The sequence below is a fragment of the Papilio machaon genome, chromosome 14 (genome assembly GCF_912999745.1).
Source record: "Papilio machaon chromosome 14, ilPapMach1.1, whole genome shotgun sequence".
Lineage (NCBI taxonomy): Eukaryota > Metazoa > Arthropoda > Insecta > Lepidoptera > Papilionidae > Papilio > Papilio machaon.
The window spans coordinates 1,544,454-1,565,944 of NC_059999.1; the positions used below are offsets into that span (position 1 = coordinate 1,544,454).

The 21,491-nt window shown below is 31.9% G+C and overlaps 1 protein-coding gene across 2 annotated transcripts in view; it reads left to right on the forward strand.

Moving 5' to 3' along the window:
- The window catches only part of LOC106711963 (disheveled-associated activator of morphogenesis 1), a 95,408-nt gene that overhangs the window by 29,358 nt on the left and 44,559 nt on the right, over positions 1 to 21,491 (forward strand). Inside the window, exons 1-2 of one of the 2 annotated variants that reach the window (XM_045681039.1) lie at positions 10,220 to 10,333; positions 16,783 to 16,911. In XM_045681039.1, coding sequence (XP_045536995.1) covers positions 16,864 to 16,911 — 48 coding nt within the window. In that variant the 5' untranslated portion in view covers positions 10,220 to 10,333; positions 16,783 to 16,863. Of the gene's footprint in view, positions 1 to 9,562; positions 9,634 to 10,219; positions 10,334 to 16,782; positions 16,912 to 21,491 lie in introns of those variants that run through there. The other variant, XM_045681041.1, reaches the window with a different exon arrangement.

Sequence of the window (21,491 nt, forward strand, 5' to 3'; positions counted from 1 at the left end):
CTGGGCTTACGTAGGTCAAACTATATGACCTACATTAAAATGATGTATGGAGTAATTATAGATCCTTAACTTTGTTAAATAAAAGTCTTCGGTGGCATATATCTATCATCTATGTATGTCTCACAAAAACCATGTTATTGTGAACAAACTTCGATTAAAATGCACACGAAAAACAGCGTCGTAAGCTTACGGCGCTATTATATTATATTCGATATGAATCCTTATCCAAATTAATATGTTTGATGGCTAGAGTATTAAATGCAGATTACATTACCCTTTAAACTATGTAATTCTGATCAATAGTTTGGGAGATATTAAATAATTAAAAACTACGCGCATTCGAAAAATGCTAGTGCGGCGCGCGGCTGGACAAAATTAAAGGCACGCTACGATGTATTAGTTCGGTAGTTTTCAATTTGTATACCGATTTTGATAATTATTTCATTGTTTAAAGGATAAGTGGTTATCTGCTGCATTCTAAATTACACACATATCAAATAGGAAAGTCCTTTTCTTTATTTGTCTTATTTATGTCTTTATATGTATTAAGGAAATTTGTAATTGAACTTCAAATTCACTAAAAATTGTGAAATAAAACAAAAATTTTAAGAAAATTAAATAGCCGACTTCAAAAAAAAACAATCTCAAACAAAATGCACTCAAAAGTAACCTAAAAAAACCAATTTCAAACAAAATGCACTCAAAAGTAACCTAAAAAAACCAATTTCAAACAAAATGCACTCAAAAGTAACATAAAAAAAAAATTCAAACAAAATGCACTAAAAAGAAACAAAATAATGTCATGAAAACTCTCTAAACTCTAGTAGTTAGTAGTAGGGGCTCAGTTTTCCGCAACTCCACGACAAGCGCGTATTTTGCGTGTCTCTAAACTCTAAAGAAAGTTCTCTTCTTTCTTGTAACATGTCTATATTGTATAATTATTGTTATTTTGGAGTCGGTTTCGGCCTAAGTAGGGACATAAACGTAAGTATGTCTAATACATCTCAAATATAAAATGTCACCTATTTACTTCGGCCGACACCGACTGCGAAATAACAATAATTATACAATATAGACATGTTACAAGAAAGAAGAGAACTTTCTTTAGAGTTTAGAGACACGCAAAATACGCGCTTGTCGTGGAGTTGCGGAAAACTGAGCCCCTACTACTAACTACTAGAGTTTAGAGAGTTTTCATGACATTATTTTGTTTCTTTTTAGTGCATTTTGTTTGAATTTTTTTTTTATGTTACTTTTGAGTGCATTTTGTTTGAAATTGGTTTTTTTAGGTTACTTTTGAGTGCATTTTGTTTGAAATTGGTTTTTTTAGGTTACTTTTGAGTGCATTTTGTTTGAGATTGTTTTTTTTTGAAGTCGGCTATTTTTTTTTTATTAACTGCGCGCGGACGGAGTCGCGAGCGACAGCTAGTCTTATATATAAAATTCTCGTGTCACGATGTTAGTTACCATACTCCTCCGAAACGGCTTAACCGATTTTTATAAAATTTTATATGCATATTCAGTAGGTCTGAGAATCGGCTACTATCTACTTTTCATACCCCTATTAAGTTTTTTTAATTGCGCGCGAACGGAGTCGCGGGCGACAGCTAGTATATAAAAATGAATCCCTATATCAACAGCTACTAGTATGTAAATTATGATTACTATATGTAGTAAGTTGTAAGACGCTAGTAATGTGATATTGGCCCTTGTGCATTTACTTCCGTGTGATTGAACTTCCGTTAATGCGAGGGTCGGTGACGACGGCGCTTGTCAACTAATCTAATAGCGGATATGTGGCGCGTGCGCATCGATGCATTTGTTACTGGCACAAAAAAGAGTAAGCTGCATCAAGATGTAATTATAAGATCAGGTTCTTGGCATATACTAAATTTTCACACACGATGAATATGTACGGTGCTTTGCAAGAATAAGAGAGAAGCATAAGAGGTGTGTCGGGATTGTGACAAATGGGAATTAATAAGCTTTTCATTCATAGTATAAGGCTTTAGTTAGTATGTTTTAAAACGTACATATTTAAGGATTTTTTAATAAAAAAGACATTCACTAAAAAATCCTCTTCATTTATTTTTTTTTTAAATTTTAAAAGGTGGCTAAAATAGCGAAGTGATATAATAGATATTTAGCGATAGAAAAAAAGAGTTATGTTTTTATAAGGGAAATGTTACCAAACCTGTAAAATATCATCCTCACGTCATCGCTATGGTATGCGAAGAAAAGGCAGGTTATGATGTAACAAGTATCGTTTTACAAACCATCACAAGCACTTAAGTGACATTGTTGCCGTTTCACTGGCGGCTGTTTATTTTATAGTCATAAAAGACAAGATATTTGACCATATGGGAAACGAAAGTCGACCATATTTGGCTTTACGACTGTTCAATGAATTACATATCCTTTTACACTTTTCCTTTCGAATACGCATTTAAATGTCGTTAAATTTTTATGAGTGGTTTTAGTTTAATTTTTTTTAAATTCATCTTTTACATTTTAAATCTTGTGCTCATTTTTAGGATTCTTTTCCTCAATATTTCCTTTTTCTTATTAGGATTTTATAAATCTGTTTTGCCATACTCAACTATTTTTGTGTTAGTTTCTTCCTGAAATACATTTGAAACCAATTTGTCGCGTTCCTTCAACAGTTTAATCAAACAGACGTAAATATGTGACTTCGTCCTAAATAGAGATATTTAGATCCATTACACACCACGATGAACATAAATATTTTTTATATGATATTTGTTATATTGTCTAAAATTAAGATTTTATTAAGCGTTTGTATCTCTCCTAAACTTTAATTTACAATTTATTAAACTCTGGAGTAACAATAAAATAATTCCTTTAAAACAGAAGGAGAACTCAAAGAGTGTTTAATTTACAAAAAGTTTTAAATCCTATATCTAACACCTACCCTGCCTTAAGCTAGTAATAATAAGGTTTGGAGAATCGACTTGGATTCAACTAATGTCGTAAATTATCTTAACATATTCACCAACGGAACCCTTTAAAATCTTTAAAAATTTAAATGCACTCCAACAACCACTGTCTCCGTATTTAAACGGCCCATTTCTTATTTATATTGGACTTAAATATAGCATGCGGAAGCATTTCACTAACATCCCACTCCTGAGAACACACGGATTCGTTAAAATTATAGCTAAGAGGGTTTAAAATTTTTGACTGCCGAATATAGACTGTTTTAGAAATAATGCGGTGTGTTGTTTAGAAAAAAAGCTAAAATCTCGATCACATCGTTACAGTATCATGGTGATTTTTTTTTGTTTTCCTGTTAATTTGGAATTTTTTTAATATTTTTGTAAGCCACGATAAAATAGTTAAAGTTAAATTTGATGTTCGTTAGATAATCTTAGTATAATATTATAAATGCGAATGTTTATATGTACAGATGGATGGATGTTTGTTAGAAGGTGTCTCCAGAACGGCTGCATTAATCTCGCTGAAATTTCGCATAGATGTAGATCCCAGTCAGTCTGGAAGAACGCATAGGCTGTAATTTTTTTTTTAATTCCGCGCGGACGGAGTCGCGGGTGACAGCTAGTTGCAACAGAAAAATATCCACGTTAGAACACTTTATTAATTTTGTGGTCTCACAGCAGACTTGTGAATGTTTTAACGATAAGAGCCAACTAAATTAATTGATACATCTTCATAGTAATTACAATACTCGTAGTTCTAGTGCAGTTTATTTTCCTTAACTCTATGGATTTGTTGCAAAACATTACAAATTGCTTGGCAGCGCTCCGGTTGTCTCAAATTGCTTTTCGCTTTGTTGCGCCTAGGTCTGCGCATCTAGGACAACATCGTTTGCCAATGTTGTATGTGTTCCTATAGTTATGATTCCAAAATCTTTTGCTAATCTGTGGTAAAGTGTGGAGCTGCAGTAATTTTTCATTTCCAAGTTAGTAATTTCGTCTTTAACTAATACTGAGTTATATTAAATTTTTGTCAAAGTTTCACAATTCACGCAAGCAATTCAACATAACACCTCATATAAGTCGTATATCTTCCAAGTACTTGGTATACAACAAAACAACAACAAAAAAAAAGATAAAGCAACGAAATATGCGCTATTATATTTTTTTGTTCATTGTCGAAGTGCAGACGTGTTCCCAGAGGCTCATCTGTGACTCAATAATGTAATGGATGACGTTCTTTCGTGACGTCGTGATACAATTGCACTCGCTACAACAAAATTGAATTTTTCATTCCAATCTTTTTGGTTATCTCTTACAATGGTCTATCAAGAAGGTCATTGCGCTTCGATTATAGATTGCGTTGGTCATGCGTTCATCGACTTTTTATGACCGAGAAAAAGAAAGTAGAATAATTTTGATATGGAGAAATTTTGAGCAAGAAAATATATATTTTTCTGAAATAAATATCGTCTAATTTTATAAACCAGGTAAAAATAGCTTTACGAGCGTATTAATATTTGTTTGTGAAAGATTGAAGGTGAAACGCGAACTGTCCACCATAGAGCCGGCACAAAGGCTTTGTCTATACCATATACATCTCAATTGGGTTAACGTGCACATAGGTTTCACGGCATGGTGCACCTACATTAGTGCAGCATAGCGTCGATATAGTAACGCGCGTCTACTGGAAGTAGTTAGAAATATCCATTCGAGTGTGACTGTTACCTTAGGATATATCCTCTACTACTATACTATTACTACGATACTATCCTACTACTAGGATATATCTACTACTACGTTATAACGTAGGAAGTCAGGCAAGCAGTGAATCATCAGCATCAATGAATCTAGTGAGGAAACGATATATTTTTTAAATAAAATCCTTTGTATGTGAAAAGATAACGGTAAAATTCCAATTGATGTTCCTTGTAAATTAATTTATAGACTGGTGAATTTATTTGAAAAGTATTTAGAAACTTATTTTCACTAATTTTAAGATTTTTATAAAGTCGAAACTTTTTACGATCCATTTCTCAGGTTTATTTTGTCACTTCCAATTTGATTACATCGTTATTAATAACAATACAATAACAGCGATGGGCGCGTGTCGAAATCACGGTCACACCTTTTGCGGCTATCTGCTTTATGGTGTTGCGTGAAAATATTGCCGGCGAGACATGTATGTCTCACAGTTGATGTACTGCACTGATGTTCTGTGCATGTACAGAAGTGATAAAGAAGGTTTTTTGTTGTGTCAAAACTATAGCTTTGAATGTCGTACATCATATTTCTAGCGATTAAATTCTCAGAGTAACAATCACTTGTCCCGATATTTATGGGGACGGCACACCAGTTTTTGGACCTCCAAATCCGATTGAGACAGCTCAGTCACATCAGCTCAGTCACTCTTTTTTTAGTCACCTTTCACGCAATCCACCTTCGTAAGACTACCCCTATCCCCTACCCATGTATACATATATAGAGATTTATATTTACCAGTCTATGAAAGAGTAAGTAAATGTGTTTCTCGTAGTAGTTACAATGTAAATTGATTGACTTTGATTTGACGAAAGAGGAAAAAAATTATGCTATGTTGTTGTGAGATTCAATGATGTATGTTTTTGAATCAGTTTCCTTACGAGAAGAGAATTTTACGAGAAAACAAGTACTAGATAATTATGGACGCATCAACAACACAGACGAGTTGTTCAAATGAATATAAATGTAGACAGAGATCTCTTCTCTTTACAATTTTCGACCCTTCGTCATGACAAGGGCAGTAAGTGCACACAAACGATGCTACTCTGTATAATTTTTCTCGTTGTTTCTCGTTTCTATTTGAAACTAGCTTTTACCCGCGACTCCGTCCGCGCGGAATAAAAAATAGAAAACGGGGTAAAAATTATCCTATGTCCGTTTCCTGGTTCTAAGCTACCTGCCTACCAATTTTCAGTCTAATCGATTCAGCCGTTCTTGAGTTATAAATAGTGTAACTAACATGACTTTCTTTTATATATATAGATAAGAAGGTGTTAGCGCTGTTCTTCTGTACAGTGACAGATAAATGTAACGATTAGTTTCCCATGTCGAAAATATGAATAACTTTTATTGTGTACACAGATTTACGACAATGTAAACTGACGTTAATAATAAGTGGAAAAATATTATGATTTTTTTAAATAAACTGTATTGAATACAGATAATAATTATGAAAACAATAAATTGAATTGAATTGGATAAACCTAAATATTTTTTTACGTAATAGTTTTCGAAAGAAAATTAAATCATCACGGAGTCCATTATATCGGTCTTTGCAAAGTTTGTTGTCGGAAATGTAAATAAATATTTTGTGGCATTGTTTGCGAATCCATCTTCAATCCATTGTTCTCTGGTAGCTTCACGTCAGAGCTATCTGTCATCAAGTTTGTTTTGGTGTTGTTTTGTAAGGAAATTAAAACTGTGAGATATTGTAACGCCTTTACTAAGACTTAATAGATGAAGCGAAGAATTAACTATTTAAAAAATTTTGAAAGATGTAAGAAAGCAATAAGAAGTGAAATAAGTAAAAATAGTTTTTGCTAATATATTTGTCGTTGGTATTACTCGTCAACAAAATCTCACAACATTTTAGAATGAATACAGCATTCTAAAGCACGTAGATCTAGATATTAATATGTTGAAGAAAACAAATCTGATTGAAAAGTGTTACAAAACGACGTTGTTGCTAATTTCCAATGCATTATAACGATCTGGAGCTTACCATAGCAATAAATCCGACTAAACTTATATGACGATTTTAGAGGAGTGTGGATATTTATTTCTATGCTCGTAGTTAATTTTGAGCTTTTAAATTCGCTATTTTTGTGTAAATTGTACCAAACAGTTGTAATATCTATCTGTATAGAACGCTGCTTCGCCCCAGTTGTCAGACAAATCAATCAGAGGCGGCTTAGAACTCTTTTCTACTAGGGCTGTGCCTGCTTCTAACTTACCTTTTAATTATATGAACATTAAAACAATAACCGTAGAACTCAAGTGTCGTGACATGTGGTTTATTACATTGATGTCTCGTTCATTCTATTACTGCAATATAAGTATCACAGTAGTCGACAGCCAATCATATCCATAACTTTTAAATTTACTAGCTGTCGCCTGCGACTCCGAACGCACGGTATTAAAAAAAATTTAATAAGTATCGTATGTGTTCCTCCAGACTATGTTCTACATCTGTGCCAAATCTCATCAAGATCCCTTGAGCAGTTCCATAGGTACCTTTAACAAACGTCCATCCATCCATCCATGTAAACTATCGCATTTATAATATTAGTAAGATAACTAAACATTTTAATTACAGAAGATTAATCATAGTCTTCTAATATAATTAAATATGTAAATTACATTAAGAGTGACCGTTATTTGGCATAATGTCTTTGTGTCTAGAATACAGTCCGCTAATATGACAGAAGCTTATTTTTATGTGCCTTCAAATATAATCACTGATGATCCATTTACATAATTATTTAATATTATTAATGTCTAGTCTAGTTCTTAACTAATACTGAAACCTGAAACCCTCTTAAAAAATACTACAATATTTGTTTCCATATTATTGTATTTTATAAAATATTGCTAGTAAACTGCATCATATCTGACTGTTGTTTTCAGAAAAGTAAAAGGCTCTACTCTCTCCGTCATTAGTTTGAGATGAATCAAATTGATAACTAGCGACTCCTGCGTTCGAGGTAACCGAGAAAGTAGGATCAACATCATACGTATCTTGAGAACGCATGGATTATAATCTAAATACTGCCACATTGTTTATATCCCACTTTAAGTCTTCGCTCGACGACGTTCCACGTCTAAACTGACATTTGCAGAAAATGTAGAAGAGGCGACGGCGCACGGATCTACAGGTTTTTTGATTTTTAATGCGGTCTCAGTCTAATGAGGTATTCGAAGGGAAGTAAAAGTTTGCTCTCTGATTATGATCTCTGTTGCATACTACAATCATTTGGTTGGTTTGCGTTTTAACTTATATAAAGTACTAGCTGTCGCCCGAGACCCCGTCCGCGCGGAATTAAAAAAATACATAATAAGTAGCCTATGACAGACTATGTTCTACATTTGTGCCAAATTTCATCAAGATCCGTTGAGGCGTTCCGGAGATACCTTCAAACAAATATCCATCTAAACATTCGCATTTGTAATATTAGTAAAATTTGTTTATATAAAGTACTGAGATTGAAATTGTTGATACCGAAATGACATTGATTATCTTGCCGGGCGACTGTCTATCCCCCAGATTTATTTGTTGTTACGGTATGTTTTTACATGTTGTGATAATGGATTAGGTTTAGTGATTATGATGATAGGTGTCGCTGATATTAAAAAAAAACAAATGAGACAAAGGTTCATTTCATAATAATTGAGATATAACGTTCACTTGTAGTCATTGGTTACGTACACAGTGCACGGAAGACGGCAGCCTTTCAATCAAGATAAGATATGGCTGTTCTCACGCCCGCCGCCGACAGCAATCACGGCCGCCGTGTCATCACTAACAATACTGGAACATACATGCTGATTAAAACGTATATCACGTGGTATAAGACCTGAGGTGTAATGATCTGTTTTTGAGTAGAAAGATGTTATGAATACATGAACATGTTAAGATTTATTGACTGCTGGTTGTTAAAAATATATAACTACTCACGCCCTTAACCCACTGGTGTAAGTGATTTCTATGCGTTAAAGTTCTGGGAGACCTTAATTTACTGCATCCATACTTGCTTAGCATGACTACCCTGGCTTACTTGAAGTTTTTTAACCGACTTCTTTAGGTAGTAACTCATCTACGCCGCTATCTTATTTAATATATTTTGGTATTGTTGATACACATTTTTCAACTAACATTCCTTTCTTTAATCGCATTAAGCTTCTGGTAAATGGTAACTTTACATATAAGACAATAATCTGATAAATTCTATGTACTATTGAATTAAATGGTGACTACGTTCATTTAACTATATACATATCTGCGTCATTTAACTCTGTGCTGCAGCGCCCTTTGATAAATCAAGTCGACGGGGTGGCTTGTTCAATTCAGTGCCTGAAACGTATGGAATACGAGTGGGACGTCTGAGTGCAATTAACAGAGTAATACCTCTGCGTTTTTATATACTGTTGGGTTTCGAACATTGCATAATTGTCTTTTAATGTTCAAACATTCAAGTAACCTTAATTTCTAGGCCTGAAATATTAACCTAAAAATATAACTGTCTTTTATAAATTGAAAAACCGATATGTGTTTATTAGATGTCGCCCGTGACATCGTCCGTGCGGAATAAAAAAAAGCCTAATTAGTAGCCTATGCGTTCATCCAGACTATATTCTACATCTGTGCCAAATTTCATCATGATCCGTTGAGCCGTTCCGGAGATACCTTCAAGCAAACATCCATCTATCCATCTAAACTTTCGCATTTATACTCGTAATATTAGTAAAATTTTATTAATGTTTTCGAATCGTTAATATAAACAAAAGACATCCACGTGAGTTTGATTGCGTTTTGTTTGTGTCATGACCCCGATCGTTTTCTGTTCCAGGTGGGCGATAACCGTCCGTTTTGCATGCGAGTGACGTCCGCTATAATAGACGAGGTTCGATTCCGTGAACGGTAAGTGATGAAGCTTGTTTTCTATAATTTTCTCCGGCATACCGTGTCGTTCCTTCCGTTTTAGATGTTAACTTTGACCTATTTTGTGTAGTGTTTTTTTATTTTTTGACATACGACAATGAAATTGAATGAAATTTTAATTGTTAAAAATGTTTACTTTTAATTGTACCGTACCAGAACTTATTAGATAAAGTTAAATAAAATAATATTTGATAAAAAACGAATTTTTTGAAGTTTGTTTTTGTTTCATTGAATAAAACGAAAAAATTGGTGCATAATTTTTCTTCCCGTCATTTTTCAAAATAGAATAGTTATTTATATATTCTTTGACCTAATATTATCGTCCACTTCAAAATCCGTCATATTTTTGCGACTATTGAAAATCAGAGTTAATTAGTCCTGTAAGTAGTTAAGTTAGTCCTTTAGTACTGCACAAATGCATCATAATACTAGATAGTACGCAAGCCGAGACGGGTCGATACGTTCGGATATTGAAACTGCACGGCCTCGGCTCGCGGCAGTCTATCGCCGGCTCTTGGCTGAATCGCGCGCGCGTTTAAAAAAACTTTCATCCGCAGTTTCTATGTTTATAGTGGTTTTTTTTTGATGAATAAATATCGATATTTTTTCTTGAGGTTCTATTGTGATTAATTGAGTTTTTTTTATTGGAATATTGATGAAGTTTATTGTGTGTGTGACGGTAGATACGATTTTTTTAGTATTGAATAACTTTTTTTTTTTCATTTTATTAATTTGCTATTGTATTTTATTATAAATTAATTTTAAGATTGCAAAGAAATATTAGATGGCGTTGGTTTTATTATTTTGGAGGTGTTATATTTCTTCTACTTCTAAATATTTTTTTCTGCTTTCTTGAATCTTTCTAATAGCACATATGAATATATTCCTATCTTAGATATTGTTTTCCTTGATGTGATAAAAATTCAGTTTGACGCGGTAGTCAATCAAGTTTTATCTACGTGTTTTATTTTTCATTATCAGACTTTCAATTTTGATTTTTTAATATTCCCAAATACGCAAAAAATAAAGGAATCATTAAAACCAAAACAGCGTCAAATCAATGGTATATATTTATTAGGCTATCCCTAAAGGTGTTACTACAAAAATCAATTAGTTGATGTTATAAAAATAATGTTATTCATTTACTTTTGTTACATTATTATAGTTAATTTGATATGCGATTTTTGCTCTCTTTTTTATCATAGCGTTTGACCACCAACTTAAAGTTAACTGATGTGGTCGTCAAATTTACATTTAAGTCTGTACAATTGGCGTACGTTAATTACAAATGAGCGGTATTCATAATTTCCCGGTGACATAAGTTTTATCCATCAATGTGAAGGTAGACTTGTCCTTTGTTACAGTCTAAAGAGCCTTATATGTTTTAAGTTAGAATTACTTGAAGCTGGATTAACGCTTACTTAAGCGGATTTAAAGCTTATAGCTTATAGTAAGCTATGGACTTTATATAAGGCTAGATTATAGATTTATCTTTTAAGCATGTAGGTACTTTGAATTTTGGATTTTTTTTCAGTCTTTGTTTCTGATTTATTTGCGAATTCCGTGGGAAATAGAAGTAAAAAGTCTTTGTGCCTATGTCTATAAGTTTACAGAAATTTACGTTTTTTGATACATGACAATAGTACAGTGGTTCTTTAGATCTAGAGACTGCAGTTGTATTTATAATCTCTAGATGTTATGTTTTGAAAATTAAGTCTAAGTAATGAGATGTATAGGTATATTTAAAACAATTCAGATTGGTCATGAGTAATAAAATCGTAATACTTTTTAATTTAATTCGTATTTTATTTATTAAGTAATGAAATTTCTGCTGCATTAATCTATAAAAAATAATCTTCAGACATTGAGATATCAATGATGGTTCGTCGATACGAATTGCACCATCGTACGTAAAATAAAATGTAACATTGTACAACCAGAATTACGCTCGCTTAAATATAAGAATTTTGCAGTATATAAAATTCTCATACCTTTAAGAAATCTACATTAAGCGTCTTTATTAGCGCTTAATTAAAAACTCTGAGTGCGGTAGTAAGATTAATTTCTTATATCTATTTCTGTCGTAAGATATGTCGTAAATATTAATGCAAAAATCAATTCGGTCTGCGGTGTGGAGTGGAAACTGGCAACCCTGAACCTAAAACGCTATGTTTTGCCACACGTTGCGCTATCGGACTGCGATTCGTTACTCTTGTACAAATTACTGGCAGCACTTGCTCTTCACTGAATTAACGATGAAAATGTTTACCCATTTAAATTAAAAATTAAAAAAAATGAATATTCAATTTATTCTTCCCAACTAATACTTTATGTGCCAATGTCACGTGAGTAGGATAAGGCGAGAGAAATGGTGATGATTTTTACCCATGTTTTCATTTTTACACAACATCTCTTAGAAGATGCTTGGGTCGATTTTTATTTTTAATTAATTTTTAAAGAATGTTATAAAGTCTTGAGGTATGAATAAAGACAAATGATTTTGTTTTCAAATGGAAGGTCCTAATACATAATATTGGTTCCTATGATTAATATGGCTTCAAATTTTGAAATTTTAATGTTATAAAAGTGATACATTACTTGTAACTTGCATTTGCTGTTACGTTATAATAGAAACGATCGCGTAGAAACTGATCAAGTATAACTCAATTGCAACGAAATGCAACAAATTTGCGTACACATGTCGATATCGATGTTTTGTAATAGTTAAATCGGCTAACTCGATTCGCGGTTTTCAAGTTTCACAATGTTTGTGCAAATTTTGACTCAATTCTAACAGAAATTATAATATCGATTAATATTTCAATAAATGTTTTGAGGGGAAATGTTCTCTTTCTGTGCGTCCCCTCCTCCGTCGATTAAAGGTAGGCAACGCATCTGCAATTGCGGATGTCTATGGGCAGGATTTATATTGGTATTTTCAGTGTTTTTTAACTTTTAAATTGATAACATCAAGATGTCTTTTTATAAGTTACTAGCTGTCGCCCGCGACTCAGTCCGCGCGCAGTAAAAAAAATGAAAAATAGATGTTGGCCGATTCTCAGACCTACTGAATATGCTCACAAAATTTCATGAGAATCGGTCAAGCCGTTTCGGAGGAGTACGGGAACGAAAACTGTGACACGAGAATTTTATATATTAGAAGAAGTCTATGATTACAGCTTTATATACGTAAAATAGTTTAGATCGGTTTGTTCTAATTTCTCATTTCTATTGAATTCGATCATACGTCATAAATTACTTTCCCAATTTAAAATCGTGAATAAAAATTCAAATTCGACCAGTAAAGAAACGTTTTCACTCTATGGTGGTCATAACAATGGCGTTAATTATACGTCTGGGTGTAGTGAAAGCGGACCTTAGAGCTTGCGGCCTTCTCTAAACGAGATTTGTTTACAGCGTCTCTATTGAACGATGCTTGTAATTTAGTGTTAACGTAGCTTAATTAAATCGCACTTAAACTCAGTCTTGTTGTTGTGTTGGATTAATTATAGGATTGTACTATTGGGAACTTAGGATATGTATTTAAATATTTAAATGACATCTCTGTGTACAATATTTTCATATATTTTGCAAGAAAATAATTTTATTGACGTTAATTAAAGGGATTCTGAATCCAGATGACAGATAATCAAAGAATTAGAAACCTATATTGTGTTTTAAATCATGGTTAAAATATTAATCTAGGTGTTCTAATTTATATAAATAAAATGTTTACAAAGAAATCTTTGTTATTTATTAGAAAAAAATATTTGTGCTGATTCATCGAGGTCAAGAACCCCAGCCGGTGAGCGCCTCAATCAATAACAAACAAAAAAACATTATCACTGGATGAAAAAATTACATAAGAAAGTGAAATTGATAGAAGGCAAGTAACACCGCGGTATGATTAATAGTTCTATTAACAAGTGAAAGCAGTCTGTCTGTTTGTAATTTGCCGAAAAATCTGTAAAATTGAAATGTTAGGAAATTTATTTTAAGAGTATAACAATCCAGTATTAGTTTTATGGTACATTAACCTTTAAATGTTTAATTTAAAAACCTGTGTCTTGAAGCTATCAGATGTCATCTTTGTTTGGATAAATTTATTAAGAGATTATTATTATTATATTTTGTAGTAGTTTTTTTAGTGCTGCTTCATTTTATCACGGGTTTGTACATACAATTGATCAATAAACAAATTCCGCATCTCAAGTTTTTGTAATGTAGAGTTATGAAGATTTAGAAAGAATTTGCCGTGTAATTCTAATACAGTTTTTGATGTGTCATTTTAATCTTTATTATCGGAATGCTTAGTAATTCATTATGTTATATAATGTTGGTTACAAGATCAATCAAAGCGGTGTGTCTACTTGTCTGGCGTACGTAACGTGTACAAATGTTATGTGCTGTTTATGCTGTAACAGGATGTGAGCATTCTATGTTTTGTTGTGAACCATAGAGTTTTTGAGAGTAAAATTGTGTTAGAACATTTTGGAAATGCCATGAAAATAATAGACCGGTGTTTTTTTATGTTCTAAGGTACCTGAATACGCGCAATTGTAGATGCAATCTTTAATCGATTTTATTGTTTTATAAAATAGTTTTTTGGTTGTCGATCGATTTTAACTGCCTTTTATGTGTTGTTTTTTTAATTGAATTGCATGAATGAATGCTAATGCTTACTTTATGTTTGTAGAAATGTAAATTGTTTTTGGAAAAGAACTTGTTTAATATTAAAATAAATTAATTTTAACGACCCCTGTCTAAACTTTGTAGGGACATTTATTTTACTTTGTCATCATCATATCATGTGAAGTTTGACATAAAATTGCTATTGCACTTTAAAAAATTATAGAGAATATTTTACTATTGAAATTGCAACTATGAATTCAATGTTGACCGAGATATCAAAAAAACTTTTAGTATTTGATTTTGGATACTTTGAAATGAATAGGATCTTGATTGCTTTAATATCATTTTATTTGTAATTGAAAAGCATTCTGAGATGGATTACGGATCTCTTTGTAAAATCCGACCTTGAACTTTGAAACCTAGTTTGACCTAGTTTGGTACTTTTGCAATCTTTTTTATCAAAACGATTTGGTTTATTATGATTTCATATATCAAATATATTTTCCATAAACTTTATTTTGAACAAATAATCTTGATTTTGCTAGGAGTTTAGTATATAAGACAAACATTCATCAGGACAACAAAGTTTAGAAGTTATGTATTTAAAGATGTTGTCAAAAGGTATTTTCTATTGAAGAATTTGTTTTTTTTTTGAAGGTACAAACACACAGTTTCAGATTATCTATGTAGAATTTAAGCTTTCCAATTGACCCAGAGTTATAACCTTACATTAATATTCATTATAGTGAAGTACCTACAGTCGCTCTCTAAAACTTAGTCTTTTAAAAGGGAAATCATTTATTAAATTTGGATATCAAAATAACTGTTCGGAAATGTTTTCATTATCATAATTTTCGATTTATTGTCGCTAACGATTTGGAATTTTTTTTTTTGTTATTAACGTTTGTTTAAATGTATATTTTGTGTGGTTTATTGAACTTGTACGATTCAGTACTAGTATTATTTAGTACCAATAAGTAAAAATACCATGTCCTAACAATCGCATACAAGTTATTAATGTTACAATTGATATCGCGTATCTTGTCTACTATAATTAAACGCATTTAATGTCTAATTAAAGCTCTGATTGATTCGATTTGTGAATAATGATTTGTATTGCATAGCATTGTATGATATTTCATATCAAGGATTTCGTAAGTCTTATTATGCTCGTTTGTAATTATGAACGGTTCATTTATTTGATAGTTATCTATATTCATTGATTGTAGTCGTAACGTGCGCTTTCTTTTGCGGCCCAATTTGTTTACGTCATTAGTGTATGTTAATGTCGGTTTACATTGTCAACATATGTATTGAAACATATTGTCATCCTTGTCATTCTGATAGAAGAAAACAGAGTGAACAATATATGCGTTTGTTCAGTAAATGTCAAGGTTAGAGGACCTTTGCATTTTAGATGTCAAATGTCATCTTATCATGGAAAATATTACGCATAACTTATGATTTTGCAAATCGATAATTTCATTTAAATTGAATAAAAATAATAAAAATTAATGTATTAATAATATTGACGAATTTTTATTAGAATAACAACTTCATGACACAAATGACATTGGCGTGATATTTCGAAATGTTACATTTTTTTTTCGTTTTTCAATTCGGGTTTAAAAAAGACTCACTTGTAAGCGATTAGAAAAGGTCATTGTAACCATTTTCTATCACAAAATGCATGTTTCGTCTGCCATTAGTTAGTTGTTTTATGGAAAGTTACGTTTGTCAGAGATAACACTATCTAGCTCTAACGACCAAATGTTTACCTTTCTTTTCTTTATCTACAGAAATGTAAAGTTATATTGATTTAATTTAATTAAGATTTTATTGTGGTCTTGAGGAGAGTTTTATAATTTTTTTAAAGATATTATGTAGGTACTATCGGGGAATCTAGTGAAATTCCATCTTAATGGCGACAGTCATTTGAACGTTTGGTGCATTGAGATGACGCAGCTTTTAAATGTGTCTGTGTCTGTACGAATAAAGTTCGATTGCTTTTTACTGCTATGACATTATTTATCTAATTAATTATTTTGTTAGAAGGGGTGGAGTTTGTAGCTTTGAAAAGAAAAATACAATTTAATTTAATTAAGATGTTGATTGTGGTCTTGAGGAGAGTTTTATAATTTTTTTAAAGATATTATGTAGGTACTATCGGGGAATCTAGTGAAATTCCATATTAATGGCGACAGTCATTTGAACGTTTGGTGCATTGAGATGACGCAGCTTTTAAATGTGTCTGTGTCTGTACGAATAAAGTTCGATTGCTTTTTACTGCTATGACATTATTTATCTAATTAATTATTTTGTTAGAAGGGGTGGAGTTTGTAGCTTTGAAAAGAAAAATACAATTTTTCTGTAAGTGGAACGCCGCGAAGTGCTCTGATTGTACATCTTAAAACGTATTAGTTTTATTTTAAAACACTTGTTCTTACTGAATAATTAATAGAACCTCAAGTAAAAATAACGATGTTTATATTTTAGTTTGAATGTGTTGATGTCAAAAGTGATGATGACGTATGATGAAATGTGACATTTGCGCAAACGAAATAAACGAAAGTCAAGATGTGCAGCAAGGACCAGATAACGCACATCCTCGGAAAGATCAATGTGGTGAGTAAATTTTCAATTAAGAATATCGTATAAGTTTTACCTAGACACAGTTGGGGAATAAAATCTGCTACCCAAGATGGAATATCGAGCAAAATGTTACCAAATCTATGATTTTCAATTAATATGGGAACGTCACTATTTGTCTTCTCTTGTTTGTTTTTTGTCATGTTTTATAAATTTTTTCTAATGGTTTTTTTGTTGTCAATCTCATCTTATTTAAAGATAAATTGATAAGAATGATGACAGATGTAACTTATCTAAATGTAAAAACGTTTATCGATATGAAAAAATGTTTTTACTTCTTCGTTATTGTTTAATGTCACCGTACAATAATTGAAAACGAACTGAAACTTTTTTGTCATTAAATTAAAAAGTCCAAGACAAATACGAGTTGACTTTTTATGTTCGTGTTATCGAATGTTGCATTAATATTCGGTCACGTTACATCATAAAAAAAGTTGGTATAAAATAAAAATAAATTCAAACATCGTGTATGCATTATTACAATGTCTATACTCATATAATAAAGAGGAAAGATTTGTTTGTTTGCATTGAATAGGTTCTAAAAAATACTGAACCGATTTGAAAAAATATTTTACTCTTGGGAAGCTACACTATCTACTGGTTACAGGCTATATATATTCTTAGATATTTTTTATTTAATTCTGCCCGGACAAAGTTGTGGGCAATTGCTAGTACTTATTCAAAATACACTGCAAAGAACAAGTTTTTCAAACATTCAAGCAACTCGTTTCTTTTTAAGTTTTGCGACCTTGATCATTATTAGATATTGTAATAATTTTTTTATCAAAAGAAAAGTAATAAATAGAAAGTTTTTTTTTTTAATTCGAGTTCATTGATCTGTGAGTAGTCTAACCTGTTTCTTTTTTAATTACTCGTTCTTAATTCCTACTATTTATCAGTTTTAAAACAAATGAAAATTTACTTTTCAACAAAAAAGATGTTTGAAAGACAAAACAATTGATTTCATGTGTCAGTGTTTACAAAACAGTGCTTCGTTTTTAAAAACAAAAGAATTTTGGTAACATTTTTTACTGTCGGAGTCAAGTGTTTTAAGTTAGTCAAACCCTGATTTAATAATGATCATGTTCTTGTTTTTATTAATTTAACAAAAAAGAAATAAACTGGTCCAGTTAATGTTATTATTAAGATAATGAGTGGATGTAATTAAGTCGTGATAATTTCAATACAATTCGCTTATAACATTGACCCGGTTTTTTAAGTAGCTTACATTCTTAATTTTTTTTTTTTATATTTCATTCTTGAAATAAAGTTAGGCGTTTTTATTGGATTATTTGTATATGAAGAAAATAGTAGTTATATCATGTTAATTTATTTACGTTTATTTTTTTGGAAATTAAGTTTTACTATTTTTCTTTTTGGTTTAATATCTAGTTTACTTTTTGTTATTTCTTTTCTATATATGGCCGTGATAAATATCTTATATTTTTAAATACATAGCTTTATGACAGGACGTAAGCAGACGCAGTCGTTGGCAGCCGCTTTTTCTTCCAACATGCGCATGCAGTTAGTTGACTACATCGAGTCAAAACTAAGTTTGTCTTATAATAATAAAAGTGCTGATTTCTGATCAGCGAATGTTGGCAACACTGTTTACTGTTGGATCATCTACAGACAAGGTTTATTTTAATCTATTCAATAAAAATCTTCACATTATTGTTGTCGATTTGCATACTTGCATTATGGATACTTTTGAAATGTGAATTGAACTGTACAGTTGTTGTCTCTATATTTTGAAAGTTTGGGTATCTTCTTTTACTCATTTTTATTTTATTCCTAGTTCTATGCCTAGTCACCCCTAACTTGGGATAGGCTTCGGGCCCCTCAGTGGGGACGTTTAGTGAGCTGATGATGTATATTTATTATTTAGAAACTCTTATTTACGTTAATTAGCAAGCACAAAAAACAAAAAATTGTGTTTTATAACTTAGTTCATTAGTTTGAATCAGGATATTTAGCAGAGTACACGCCTTTAGTAATTAATCACGGGTTTTTTGTATTTTTGGTAAACGTACTTGATATACCTATCAAGTACGTTTACCTCTGATTTTATGTCAGCGACAAAAAAAATCTTGTCTTTCTCTTATAAAATCACTTTCTACTAAATCTCGTTTACTTTCAGTGCGGGTTACTTGAAATCTTTTTACCTTGTTTCTATAAAATCTGGCTCATCGTCAAAAGAGATATTCCTTGCATTCCTGCACGAATTCAGTTGTGCAAGATCGAAGTAAGTCTTCGTTTTCTTCGGAATTTTACGTGATAAGATTTGAGATAAATTTGTAAAAGGATTAAATACTGGAGTTATGTTAAATATTTGCGATGTAGTGGAAGTTTGCATTCCATACGCTTGTACTCAATTTTATTTCATTCACAGCTTTCAAAAGTTTTATTTTGTACTCGTAAACCATTCTTTTAAGTACAGACAAGATGTAATTGACATTGGATTTGTAATGGTCTAATGGTATGGTGTAATGGTAGCAAGTCTAAAAGCATGTCTTTTCTGCAGCATTTTAATACGATGACAAGTGGGAGTGCGTCGACGCCCTCGACTTTGATGTTTGACACGTTGATACCCCGAGGTGCAGTCCCGTGTTTAACATGACTGACCTTTGTAGGTGATACAATGACGGACCATAACACTACTAGTTTGCTTTAATGTTTTGAAGTGTTCGGTGTTCCTCAGGTTTTTTTTAGTAAGGTTACGTCATTGCTGTTTTCCTTTTTGTATTTTGCTGCTTAATTGAATAGATGTAAGTCAATTATAAGCACACATTTTACCAATTTTCTTTTAATCAGGAAATCAAAAACTTAGCATATCTTAGTTCTAGGAAAATTTCCACCACCTCATTTTCTTTGTGAATGGTAAATCATTGAATTAAAATATTATTCTTATGTAATGAGCTTATTTTAGGTCGCCTTGATTGTGACCTAGAATAGTTTGAATCCGGCTGAAATATCAAACTACAATATTGTTGAAGTTATTAAACTTTTGTGAGAGTGTAAGTGGGTATACTCATGTACGGTTGGTCTTGAGACGACACCGAAGAATCTAAAGCAGGAATCGCGAACCTTTACCTTTCACCGTGCCATATTTCAAAAGGAATGTTTGATGAAGTCATTTTGACTTTGTGTTTATTGTAAAAATTGTGTAGCGGAAGAATCAATAGCCTTTACTCCTCACATTATACCCACCTTTTTTCGTAGTATATAATGAATTTTATGATTAACGACGTTGCTAATATATTCTGATCTGTGCCATTGGTTCTCCATCCCTGATCTAGAGGATAGTTAATAATTTATTAGCGGTATTATAATTGAATGTGTCATATTATCTGTCCGCTAAGCTCCATTGAGCACAGAGACCTTCTTACAGCATACCGTTAGGAGGTACCCAGAGCCGTATTATGGTTGAGAATTCAGTATAGATTTGTATAGACTTAGGTCGTGTGGGAAGCAATAGGTATCTTATTTTCTTAGTGCCTGGTCAGTGAAAGTGAAGCGACGAGTTATAATTCTGAAGTTGTGTTTTGTACTTTAGGGATATCTGAATATTATTTCAATTTCTAAACTTGATCATATTAAATTTGGTTTAATGACGACAGAAATGTAGCTCTTTGAACATTGAATCGACAATAATTGACTAAAGGTATCTTAGTATTGACTAACGTAGCTATTTTAACATGAGGCAAAACAAAATGTGGTACTAGTGGTTTTAAAAGTAGTATGCTGTGTAAGGAAAAAAATCTTTGAACAAAACAAAATGTTAAATGAAACGAGGTTAATTTAAAATGTATTTCTTGCGTACGATGCATAAAAGCGAAGTTATTGGTCAATTTGTATGCGCGCCGCGGAAAGCGAAACTAAAACAATAAAATTAGAATGTGGCGTACAACTATTTGAATTGTAAACGATTGGCACACATAATGCACCAGATCGAGTGTATCCTTTTGTTTTTAAACGTGCACTACGTAATTAAGAGCATAAACGTTAACATTTTTGGAACGAAGTTCCTTATCGCGCGTTGTGAAAGGGGGCTAGACGGAAAAAATTCTTACGAAAAGTTGTCACGACACTTTTTGCTATATCACCATGGCAACGACGTGACAATATATAACGAAAATTCATAGAAATAAAATGTACTTCTTGTGAAGACTTAAGTTTTTTATGCATAGAATAAACATTGGTTCCTTCACTAATTAATTGAAAGGAACTTCGTTCCATCCGGGTGTCCCTTGACACCTCTCAAGTTTTTTTTTTGTCTATTTTTAATTGATTAAGATACTATATGGATAGAATATCCCAAATCGATATCCGACAGAATATCACTGACTGAATTATTTTATTTTTACAACAGTTGTGACAAAGAAAAGGTCAGAGTTTTCATTAAAGAAGCATAGGTAGAGTTTTGAATTTTTGCCTTAGATACTAAGAAATGTCAGCGATCAATAAATCTGGTCCTAATATCTTAAATATATTATCATGAAGATTTATGTATGGATGTTTCGGCAGTGGAAGTCCACTGCAAGTTGGTACGGTTG